At 44.1% G+C, this 13,394-nt stretch overlaps 1 protein-coding gene across 1 annotated transcript in view; it reads right to left on the reverse strand.

Annotated features, from left to right (window-relative positions):
• Positions 1-1,288: 1,288 nt before the first annotated feature.
• The window catches only part of LOC124117656 (protein mono-ADP-ribosyltransferase PARP14-like), a 34,812-nt gene continuing 22,706 nt past the window's right edge, over positions 1,289-13,394 (reverse strand). The window contains exons 14-21 of the mRNA XM_046479641.2: positions 12,689-12,889; positions 9,636-9,886; positions 8,371-8,760; positions 7,411-7,586; positions 5,689-5,745; positions 4,924-5,045; positions 4,663-4,796; positions 1,289-2,307 (exon numbers count right to left, since the gene is read on the reverse strand). Of these exons, the coding sequence (XP_046335597.2) occupies positions 2,173-2,307; positions 4,663-4,796; positions 4,924-5,045; positions 5,689-5,745; positions 7,411-7,586; positions 8,371-8,760; positions 9,636-9,886; positions 12,689-12,889 (1,466 nt within the window). The 3' untranslated portion in view covers positions 1,289-2,172. The remainder of the gene's footprint in view (positions 2,308-4,662; positions 4,797-4,923; positions 5,046-5,688; positions 5,746-7,410; positions 7,587-8,370; positions 8,761-9,635; positions 9,887-12,688; positions 12,890-13,394) is intronic.

Below are 13,394 nucleotides of genomic sequence, written 5' to 3' on the forward strand. Positions count from 1 at the left end.
CAATACCTAATGTAAAATGTAACGAAACTATCAATGATGCAAAATGGTTTAATGTTGTCTTGCTGTATACTGCTATTTAAGATAAAGTAACGTATGATGAATTAGTACATATAATGATTAGGAAGAGAATTTAGGGATGTCAACTTCTTTATTATGAGACTGCCTCCCTGGTCTAGTGGTAGAGCATCTGCCCCGAGAGCGGAAGGTCTGGGGTTCGATCCCCGGCCGCTTCATACCAAAAGACGTTAAAAGATGGTACTTGTTGTTACCCTGTCTGGTGCTCGGCATTATGGGGCTAAAACAAGGACTGGTCGGCTCGGAGTCAGTATACTGTGTCTGAGTGGGGTATTCATGTTAAACTGCAGCATGGTATCTCGGTGGGCTAGCACTATAAATCGGCATCAGTCCGGATTAGTACAAGCAGCCACACACGCATGCATGCACGTCGCTATATAAGTGCAATAATCTTGAACGTGACATTAAACCCCATCTCACCTCACCTCTTCATTATGAAGAACACAACGTTTCAGAGTATATACTTACTCCTGCATCAAGTGTCAGAAGGTGTAGGTATATACTCCAAAACGTTGGGTTCCTCATAATGAAGAAGTTGACATCCATAATTTCTCTTCCTTATGTGTATCACTTCTCGATGCCTTTCAATGACTACATACAATGACGCTCTGTTCTGTCTGGATCCTTCTGTTCCAACAGCCAGGGTAGAGGACGGTGATGAGTCATGCAGTCAACCCTGTCCTGTCTTGAGTGAGTGAGTGAGTAGTGTTTTACACCGCTTTCAGCAATATTCCAGCAATATCACAGCAGGGGAAACCAGAAATGAGCTTCACACATTGTACCCCTGTGGGAAAATGAACCGGGTCTTTGATGTGCCGAACGAACACTTTAACCACTAAGCTACCCCACCAACCAAGGATGTTGTACTGCAAATACTAAATGACATGTCAAAATAATGATGAAAAAATTATTTATACGAGTACATGAACACTTGACCAGTTGCTTTCTCCCTTTGAAAGGGGAACTTATCTAAATGGGCCAAGGGAGTTATAATTCAAAAAAATATTTTCATTGATATCAATAATAGTGGCATAATGGATAGAAGGTAACATCGATATTTGTCTCAGTCCTTGTAAAATCTTCCGAGGCAAGGGAGTTAACTGACTGTCAAAGTCCAATTTCCACCCTTGCTGAACTAGGCTGGAATTGTGGAGCTATATTTTGGCTGGACTAACGAGTCTATGCATAGTCCAATCAAAATCGTTTTACAAAATAGATATCCGGTTTCGTAAACTGCCGTGCAGATTTATAGGATTTGCAAAGCATGTGTACTAGGGGGGGATAAACACTATCAGGTTCATAGATCATATTGACAAGAGGAATATGTCCACGCTCACACTCATATCACAGTTCCAGTATACGGACCCTACCTGTAGAAGCCACACAGGCCACGTCAGTGATTACCACACATCCACCACACAGACATGTATCATGACAGTCACAACAAGCCAGAGCTGTGGCGCCATTGTACGGACCACGGACTTGTATAGGTCCGTGTACAGACATACAACATGTAAACAACATGGCAACATATAAGAACATATAATCTACGGTGCATGATACAAAAATGGCGCCACTTTGACACACAAACAATGCAAAGACCCACTCAAGTAATGAGGAGGTTACTATCAGTGCTGTCTAAATAATGTGTGCAGGTGTTCAACGCATAAAAATACTTTAAAACCTAAACTTTGTCATCATCACCAGGATGACATCACTATTATGAAGATGATGATCAATATTGGCACAAAATACATAGAGATCTGTGCTTAGTCATTGGCGGATCCACAGGGGGTCCGGATCAAACCACCACCACCCAGTTTGGAAACCAAATGTGGTTTGTCGTAGGCAGTAAACTACATGTATTAGAGAATTTTGATATTTTGGACCCCTCCCTTTTAAAAGTGCTGGATCCGCCCTTGGTTGTGGACCAGATAACGTGTAATTATTCAAATGAGGATACAAACAGAAGCAATTGCCAGGGCCCGACATTCTCACGACGCTTGTGTTCCCTTAATAGTTAATGCAAGAAATGATTGTGTGAGGGTTTCCATGCCATATATGGAGTTGCATGCCATATATGGAGTTGGACTGGTTCTACTTGTAGTGGACAATGTATGACGGCAATATCCGGGCAGTGTCGAAGATGACAAGCTCCTTGCCGCATGCCGATGTGTGAGAGTCGTAGCCTGGATGGACACTGCCCTGTGAGAAGCTTGAGATTGTGTACGTCTGGAAACAGAAAATGGTCACAGCTATTGCCAGTCTGGTGAGTGAAGAAGTGAGAGACTGCTGAATGACCCCCAAATACCCTCTTAATAGACCCCCGAATACCCTCTACACAGACCCCCAAATACCTCTACATAGACCCCCAAATACCCTCTTAATAGACCCCCGAATACCCTCTACACAGACCCCCAAATACCTCTACATAGACCCCCAAATACCCTCTACATAGACCCCCGAATACCTCTACATAGACCCCCAAATACCCTCTACATAGAACCCAAAATACCCTCTACATAGACCCCCAAATACCTCTACATAGACCCCCAAATACCCTCTAAATAGACCCCCAAATACCTCTACATAGACCCCCAAATATCCTCTAAATAGACCCCCAAATACCCTCTTAATAGACCCCCGAATACCCTCTACATAGACCCCCAAATACCCTCTACATAGAACCCAAAATACCCTCTACATAGACCCCCAAATACCTCTACATAGACCCCCAAATATCCTCTAAATAGACCCCCAAATACCCTCTTAATAGACCCCCGAATACCCTCTACACAGACCCCCAAATACCTCTACATAGACCCCCAAATACCCTCTACATAGACCCCCGAATACCTCTACATAGACCCCCAAATACCCTCTTCATAGAACCCAAAATACCCTCTACATAGACCCCCAAATACCTCTACATAGACCCCCGTATACCTCTACATAGACCCATTTATATCCTCTAAATATACCCCTAAATACCCTCTATATAGACCCCTGAATACCCTCTTAATAGACCCCCGAATACCCTCTACATAGACCCCCAAATACCTCTAAATAGACCCATGTATATCCTCTAAATAGACCCCCAAATACCCTCTACATAGACCTTGAATACCCTCTACATAGACCTTGAACATCCTCTACATAGACCCCCGAATACTCTCTAAATAGACCCCCGAATACCCTCTAAATAGACCCCCGAATACTCTCTAAATAGACCCCCGAATACCCTCTAAATAGACCCCCATATACCCTCTAAATAGACCCCCATATACCCTCTAAATAGACCCCCGAATAACCTCTACATAGACCCATGTATACACTCTACATAGACCCCCGAATACCCTCTACATAGACCCCCAAATACCCTCTACATAGACCCATGTATACCCACTACATAGAACCCCGAATACCTCTACATAGACCCCCGAATACCCTCTAAATAGACCCCTGAATACCCTCCAAATAGACCCTGAATCCCAAACACCAAAAGTGGATTGGCAGCCTCAGTCAGTCAAGTCACAGAGCATGACCACTAGATCCTCGTATAGCGACTCTTACGACAAGCAAGGGGTGTTTGGGATCTACTCTGATCGGGAATCATCTTGGGACTTTTGACTGACAGAAATAAAGAACTGACGACGTGTTTCACACAACTGTGCTAAGAGGATCTTAGCTCCCATACTTAACCTAGATTTACGACATCTGTAGCACTACTATCGCTTTGTGAAATGGGTTCCTGCTTTTAACCAGTGTACCGAGAAGGTGGAAAACCTGTGCATCAGCTATCCATTACAAGTTAATGCTGAACTTATATACCATACTCGACGTAATAAGCACCCAGGGCCTTCTCAAAATTAGGAATAGGGGGCTCTTATTAGAGTATTATTTTCGTGAAAGAAACAAGTTAAAGGTAAATTCTGAAATGCCTGAAATGTTTATGTACGACAGATATACTTTTCCAGAATTAAGTGTGCATATAACACATGAGTGCGTATTACACGCGAATAAATAAGTCTTGTGTACATTGATCAATCGAAAGGGGTGCTAATTAGGATTGTTCACTGGCCAATATATCAGCAAATATCGCCGTGGGCCCTTATTAGAGCGGGACACTTATTACGTCGAATACAGTATTTGACAATAACACAGTCAAAAACGCTTGTGTTGAAGTTGAAGCAACCTACGTAAATACGTCAAGGTAGCCGAGGTTTGACAACCGAAACTGATGACTAAAAGAGGAATAAGCAGGGACCAGGTTTTACTTTGAGACAAACATAAGTTTGACACATCGTAGTTTGATACAACAGTCTTTGACTGTACCTATATATGTTTGAGAAATAAAGTTGGCACCACCCATGTGTAGTGTAATAAAGTATAGCTTTGCCCTGAACTATTTCATCTGAAGCACAAGGACGCTTAGCATAAATTCCAAGATGAGAGCCTACCCAAAATATAATATGTTTCATTTAAACCAATCAAAGAACTCATGACATTCCACATTTAGCTTCGTTTAAACCAGTCAGGTTGTGGTTGAGTGCTGCGATTGTCCACTGCCGTGGGGAGACGTGTTACCTTTCCCAGCATGACTTTACAGAGCAGCAGCTTGGTGGAGCCTCTGATGTATTGCATGGAGTAGTCAGGGTACTCGCTGAAGTAGACGCCGCTGCCGTACTTGTTGCCGGACTTCATTTGGAACCCGGGGTCGCCTGGCAACACAAGGTCAAGATGGCAGATCAGCATCACTCACATCTCCAGACTACATCTGTCCATGCACGTGTTAGTGGAGGAAGGACGTGAGAGGAAAAGATATGTGAAGGAATCAGATAAGCCTACCATGCATGAGGAATCCCTTCTCGCAGATCTTCTTGATGTTTCCCTCATCTGTTCCATGGAACGCCAGAATGGGCTGGGCGTTCATCTCCCCGCGAGAATTCTTCAGAGATTCCTGGGCAGATCTAGTTGCAGAATGACAATATTGATAAACATTAAAACTAACAACCGTCCATTTACCGTTATGCAATCACACCACACGGGGGAGGGCGTTACCATGGTAAAACATCAAATGATCCTTTGCCACGAGGTGTAAATCAAAACTGAGCAATATTCACTTACTGGCGTAAAACTAAAACTAGTGAGGGAAATAAGTGTTATTTATTATGGAATATTTGGTAATTCTTGTTTAATTAGTATTCAGTGAGTTAGCTGGTGTTACGCCACTTTCAACACCATTTTGTCATGTCACGGAGTGTCAGCTGATGTGGGAGTGATGAGATCATTGACGGAAGTGATGCAGGTCTTCTACTTCGGTAAAACAATGCAAGATCACAAGTATTCTATGACCATAATCAGGACAAAACTGTTTTTCGAATCCACAATCATTGGATCCTGGTACGCCAAAGGGAGGCAATACAGCAAACGAGAATTGAAATGCAACAATTGTAAACATTTGGATAGCGAGTACACCATACTGTTTTGAAGTTTCTACATCACACAGATAGTTTTCAAAGTCTGGTTTGTGTGTTGAGGTTATGGTGGGACTGATTAGCATAGTACTTGCTAAGTACTTAGTACTTGATAGTACTTGATACACAGACATACCTGAACCGCTTCACCAGATCAGGCGTCACCACGTATTCAACTTTCACAACTTTGTATCTGAAACATATTAGGAACATTTTATATCTTCACATAGCCCATCACATGTAATGATGATTCATAGATGATTCTAAGGACATACAAGGTCACACTAAATGACCATGTGGTTGTTAGGATACAGAGCCCCCTCCAGCCATCTTAGCCCTAAGGTGATTGTAACTCCCAAACTTTAACACTGGCTTATGACAGTCATAGCGCTAAGATCGCTTGTGGAACGGTGATAATAACTCCCTTACTTTATCACTGGCTGAGATAGTCGTAGCGCTAAGATCACTTTGTGGAACAGTGATTATAACTCCCATACTTTATCACTGGCTGAGATAGTCATAGGGCTAAGATCACTTTGTGGAACGGTGATTATAACTCCCTTACTTTATCACTGGCTGAGATAGTCATAGCGCTAAGATCACTTTGTGAAACGGTGATCATAACTCCCTTACTTTATCACTGGCTGAGATAGTCATAGTGCTAAGATCACTTTGTGGAACGGTGATTATAACTCCCAGACTTTAACACTGGTTAAGATAGTCATAGCGCTAAGATCACTTTGTGGAACCATGATCATAACTCCCATACTTTAACACTGGCTAAGATAGTCATAGCGCTAAGATCACTTTGTGGAACGGTGATTATAACTCCCATACTTTATCACTGGCTGAGATAGTCATAGCGCTAATATCACTTTGTGAAACGGTGATCATAACTCCCTTACTTTATCACTGGCTGAGATAGTCATAATGCTAAGATCACTTTGTGGAAGGGTTATTATAACTCCCAGACTTTAACACTGGTTAAGATAGTCGTAGTGCTAAGGTCACTTTGTGGAACAGTGATCATAACTCCCATACTTTAACACTGGCTAAGATAATCGTAGCGCTAAGATCACTTTGTGGAACGGTGATTATAACTCCCTTACTTTATCACTGGTTGAGATAGTCGTAGCGCTAAGATCACTTTGTGGAACAGTGATTATAACTCCCATACTTTAACACTGGCTAAGATAGTCGTAGCGCTAAGATCACTTTGTGGAACGTTGATTATAACTCCCTTACTTTATCACTGGCTAAGATAGTCGTAGCGCTAAGATCACTTTGTGGAACGGTGATTATAACTCCCATACTTTATCAGTGGCTAAGATTGTCATAGCGCTAAGATCACTTTGTGGAACTGTGATCATAACTCCCATACTTTAACACTGGCTAAGATAGTCATAGCGCTAATATCAATTTGTGGAACAGTGATTATAACTCCCATACTTTAACACTGGCTAAGATAGTCATAGCGCTAAGATCACTTTGTGGAACGGTGATGATAACTCCCATACTTTAACACTGGCTAAGATAGTCATAGCGCTAAGATCACTTTGTGCAACGGTGATGATAACTCCCATTCTTTATCACTGGCTGAGATAGTCGTAGCGCTAAAACACTTTGTGAAACGGTGATTATAACTCCAAGACTTTAACACTGGCTAAGATAGTCGAAGCGCTAAAACACTTTGTGGAATGGTGATTATAACTCCCATACTTTAACACTGGCTGAGATAGTCATAGCGCTAATATCACTTTGTGGAAAGGTGCCCAGAACTCCCATACTTTAACACTGGCTAAGATAGTCATAGCGCTAAGATCGCTTTGTGGGCCGGTGCCACCGTCAGACCACTGACCTCCCTCCCTGGTCACTCAGCAGTCTGTAGAACTGAGACTCCGCAGTCCTGAAGTGGAGGTCTTCTGCTGTCCCCTTGAAGTTCCTCTCGGGTGTGATGGAGAAGTAGACCGTGGTGGAGCCAGCTAGCGCCTCCTTCTCGCCCTCCACGTACCGGCCAAGACCTGACGGCGCCCCCTACAGACCACAAGCAGAGTTACACAGAACACTAGCAATTATACCATCAGTCACAGAGGAATAAATGTATACACAGCTACATTGGTAGAGTTTAAACATGGATGGAAAATGCGTCCCAACATACATCCTTAGGTTTGAATCGACCTGCTGATCAGGAGATCCCCAACACATCCTGTAGTGAGTGAGTATGATTTTACACTGCTTTTAGCAATATTCCAGGAGTATCACGGCGAGGGACACCAGAAATGGGCTTCACACATTGTACCCATGTCAGGAATAGAACCTGGGCCTTCAGCGAGATGAGCGGATGCTTTAACCACTAGGCTACCCCACCACCCAGATCCTATAGATACATCGAGGGATCACTATACATCCCTTCACAAACATAGGGCTATAACACACCATGCCATGTATGGGGTGTAGATGCATTTGTCTTCTGGAGTAAAACAGATGCCTAATACTTCCAGCTTGACTTAAAAGGCGACAGAGGAGGATTGGATGACTACAATGCATGATCTGGATGACCATGGTTGTCGTGTCCGATGGCGTTGGTCAATACACAGCCTACCATGAAGCAGCAAAAGAATCTCTGCGCCGAAAACAATACTCCCTCTCATACAGTTATGTACGGGTGATATTAAGGATATTCAGACTATTGTGCCACTCACCATGTTTATCTCACCATGTATGCCACAAGATGAATACTATTGACTTTTCAAAAAAATCCTGCCTCCCCTTAACTTCACCCGTAAGTACCCCTTTCTTGATCAACCTATAACCATACCTTTTCTATTCTGTTGATGGTCAGAGGCTTGCTTCCGTCAGGGGGGTATTCCAACCTGGCTTCCAGGTCGATCTTGTACTTCCTTCCCTTGAAGTCCTCGATCTCAAGTGTCTTCACTTTATCGTTACGGGCCTTCTCAAGTTGACAGTTGATGCCTGGTGTGAATGGCGTACTGCGTCCCTTCTCGTCCACGTACACCCACTCCACCAGCTGGGCCAACGTCCTGGCCTCCCTCTGCATCAGAGACTTCTTCTGCAACGTCTGCAGCTTCTCCGCGATGATGTCGTAAGCTGCCGACACCAGCCGAACTTTGCCTGTCAGAGTCAGGCCGTGTGCTGTCTTGGAGAGTGCTACACCGTTGTCGTCTGCTATTCGGTACAGAGAGGACACCTGGTGGGAAGGCATGGAACTCATTATAGTACATAAAGGTGTGACGTATTGGTGTGGTTGTGGAAAGAAAGGAACACGGTTTTTATCAGATTGACTCCCATTAACTCAACAATTAAAGCCTACATTCTACTGAACCTAGGATTTAAATGATTGAGATAGGTCAACAATAGAATATAACCTGGTCAACACCCAGCACATTAGAATGAAACTAGGTCAACACCAAGCTCATTAGAATGAAACTAGGACAGTTCCTACTACATAAGAATGAAACTAGGTCAACACCCAGCACATTAGAATGAAACAAGGTCAACACCCAGCACACTATAATGAAACTAGGTCAATTCCTACAACGTAAGAATGAAACTAGGTCAACACCCAGCACATTAGAATGAAACTAGGTCAACACCCAGCACATTAGAATGAAACTAGGTCAACACCCAGCACATTAGAATGAAACTAGGTCAACACGCAGTGCATTAGAATGAAACTAGGTCAACACCCAGTGCATTAGAATGAAACTAGGTCAATTTTTACTACATAAGAATGAAACTAGGTCAACACCCAGTGCATTAGAATGAAACTAGGTCAACGACCAGCACAATATAATGAATCTAGTTCAATTCCTACTACATAAGAATGAAACTAGGCAAAAGCCTACTACATACGAATGATACTGGGTCAGTGCCAACTACAAAAGAATGTAATTAGGTCAATGCTTACTACATAAGAATGAAATTAGGTCAATGCTTACAACATAAAAATGAAATTAGGTCAATGCCAACTACACATGAATGAAATTTGGTCAATGCTTACTACATAAGAACGAAATTGGGTCAACACCCACAAAATTAGAATGAAACTAGGTCAACGCCCACCTCCTTGGCTTTCAGTTTGCCGATGAATTCGTTCCAAGATTTTGACAGCGCCTTGTGTTCAAACTCTTCCTTGCACAGCATCGTTATCCTCTGCTTAGCTGCCTCAGCATTCTTCTTGTCGTCGGTGTAGATGCAGAGGACCACGCTGTCATCGATGTGTTTGTTGCTTGTGTCAATGACGTCATCTGGGGATTTGTGATGTGACGTTTTCGATCTTCGATGTGACCTTTTACTTCTTGCCTCTTGATGACCTACAACATCAATGTCAGCACAATGTCTGAGAGGGGAATTCCCTTGTGACAAATGGATACTACCGGAAGGCTGGAGCAAGCTATGGTTGAGTGATATGAGTAATCTCCCCTTGGATGTTTATAAACAACATGTGTTATTCTGGTATGGACAAAATGAATAAGGTAATGGAGGAACCACTGGAATCTGGTGATTCTACTTCCGGAATCAAGTCATTCAAGTGATTTCTCCAACTTACCCATGTTTTGTTTGACTTGCATTACTTATGGATAACAACATCTTTAATAGTGTAAGACGACACTTCGGTGTAGTTTATAAAATTGACTGCAACTGTGGACAATCCTACATAGGTGAAACATCCCGCCCCATCAACACCAGAATCAAAGAGCACAAAACCTCAACCATCAAATCAGACGGCCAGTCAGCCATCTCGGACCATATCAGCAACAGCCCCATACATATCATCAATTGGGAAAACATGCAAATCCTCTCCAACAACCTCCATGACTTCACTAAAAGAAAACTAACAGAAGCAGCCACAAGCCATCAATCAACAGAGATCAAGGCTATTTCACCCCATCCGCCTACTATGAACTGCGGAAGCAATTATCACCACACCTATGTGAACTTATCCTGTTTAATTGGCTTTCACCTATGTGTTCTCTGTCCATCATGTTGTGAGAGCATTATCCTTCTGTTCTCACCACTTTCTCATGTTATCCCACTCATGTATGCAATTGTTGTTACTGTTAATCCTCCACCTACTGTACACATTCTGTACAATGTTCCTCATTCAGTCTTCCTTGACAACGGTATAAAGATCTATACCGAAACATCGCATTTACAATGTTAGAACATTTTTTGTCCATAAATTGTGTCTTTGTTAGCCATGTTATGGTTGAAATAAAATTTGCCTATAATTTTGTATAACGACCTATATTTGCGTCAGTGTTACTTGTTTGTAATGCACGTTAAAATGCCTGATTATGCCATCATAATGGTTTGACGTTATAAATTATATTATGCCCTACCTTTGACAGTGTCCGCAAAAGACTTGGCCCCTGTTGCACAAAGCGATCTTAGCGCTGTGATTGTCTTAAGTCTTTGTTAAAGTATGGTAGTTACAATCGTCTCATTGTGAAGAGGCCTGCTGCTCACTCACAAGCAAACATCCATCGCCAACTAAAAAACTTACAATATCAGTATCACCAACACATCTGTGACGAGTCATGCCCCCGATCTTTTCTACCGTATACCAGCATACCGACCATCACTTCAACACTGCAATACTTTGTCCAACATTCTAGTTTGACCGTCCACTGTGGGGATAGGGAGTGGGTATTGTTTTACACCGCTTTAGCAGCATTCCAGCAAGACGGGGGACACCAGAAATGGGCTTCACACATTGTACCCATTTGGGGAGTCGAACACAGGTCTTGGGCGTGAGGAGCGAACACTTTACCCACTAGCCTACCCCACTGCCCCTCTGTGGGTATTGGAGTCTGAACAACATCAAGGTCCACACACAACACGGCAGATGATCACACATAGGGGCAGAATCTGTGTATTTGGATCATGTATTTGATGGTAATAGATTGATGCTCTTATATCTGGGCGAACACAACCTGTAGGTCATGCTCAGCTGGCTCTACTGGCGAGTACAGACATATTGTTGTGGAATCATGTTATCATTTGTATTGAGCCATACATTCCTGTCAAATCTCAGATATTAGTTCTATAATCAAGTGCAAATAGAGCTTCTTGGAAAAAGAAGTGTGTGACATACTTAAAACACATGAGTTTGTAACATGTTTCTTGTGCGTTTACAGATTCAGAATGCTTCAGAAGGGGACAGGCCCCTACCCCTATCCCAACTCCCTTCCACTATCCCAACTCCCTTCCCCGATCCCAACTCCCTTCCCCATCCAAAATCCTTACCCCTATCCCAACGCCCTAACCCGATCCCAAATCCTTACCTCTATCCCAACTCCCTACCCCTATCCCAAATCCTTACCCCTATCCCAACTCCCTAACCCGATCCCAAATCCTTACCCCTATCCCAACTCCCTACCCCTATCCCAAATCCTTACCCCTATCCCAAATCCTTACCCCTATCCCAACTCCCTAACCCGATCCCAAATCCTTACCCCTATCCCAACTCCCTACCCCTATCCCAAATCCTTACCCCTATCCCAACTCCCTTAACCGACCCAAACTCCCTACCCCAACCTCAACTCCCTACCCCGACCTCAACTTCCTACCCCAACCTCAACTCCCTACCCCGACCACAACTCTGCACCCCGACTTCAACTCCCTACCCCAACCTCAACTCCCTACCTTGACCCCAACTCCCTACCCCGACCACAACTCCATACCCCGACCCCAACTCCATAGCCCGACCCCAACTCCCTACCCCTATCCCAACTCCCTTCCCAGACCACAACTCCATACCCGACCACAACTCCATAGCCCTACCCCAATTCCCTACCCCTATCCCAACTCCCTAACCCGACCCCAACTCCCTAACCCGACCACAACTCCCTACCCCTATCCCAACTCCCTAACCCGATCCCAAATCCCTAACCCGATCCCAACTCCCTAACCCTATCCCAACTCCCTAACCCGATCCCAACTCCCTAACCCGATCCCAACTGCCTAACCCCTAACCCGATCCCAACTCCCTTACCCTATCCCAACTCCCTAAACTGACCCCAAACCCTACCCCGGTCCCAACTCCCTAACCCGACCCCAACTCCCTTTGGATTCGTGAATGAAAATGCCATTCTGAGAAATAACCACCATACCCCTTTTGTCCTGTGCAGAGTGCGATGACGATGTACGTGGCCTGCCACCAGCAAACACTGTCCTGAAACCGTTCAGCATCTCGTCCTGGAAGATGACGACTCGAACCTGGCTGAGGCTTGGTGCTGGGTGGCTGGCGCCGTACTTGTTGATGGCATCATAGATGGCGCTCGCCATCTTCTCTGGAGACTGCTTCAGTCCGCCTGCACAGAACCCAGCTGATAGTCAACATGGTCTTAACCAATGCAGGAATCAGTTTCACAATCTATGCGATGTAATAACAGTAACTCCTATTCTTGTTCTCAGTTTTAGGTGAGATGAAATGGGGTTTAACATCGCATCAAAGATTATTGCACTGGCTCACCTGTACCTAGCGCAGGACTCACCTATACCTAGCGCAGGTATTGACATGGACGAGACGCCCTTCTTATTCACCCAGTCCATGCACTGACTCACCTGTACCCACAGTGCAGGTATTGACATGGATGAGACGCCCTTCTTATTCACCCAGTCCCTGCACTGACTCACCTGTACCCACAGTGCAGGTATTGACATGGACGAGACGCCCTTCTTATTCACCCAGTCCATACACTGACTCACCTGTACCCAGTGCAGGTATTGACATGGATGAGACGCCCTTCTTATTCACCCAGTCCATGCACTGACTCACCTGTACCTAGTGCAGGTATTGACATGGACAAGACGCCC

This window comes from Haliotis rufescens, unplaced genomic scaffold (assembly GCF_023055435.1).
Source record: "Haliotis rufescens isolate VD_foot unplaced genomic scaffold, xgHalRufe1.0.p SCAF_48, whole genome shotgun sequence".
In the NCBI taxonomy this organism is placed as follows: Eukaryota; Metazoa; Mollusca; class Gastropoda; order Lepetellida; family Haliotidae; genus Haliotis; species Haliotis rufescens.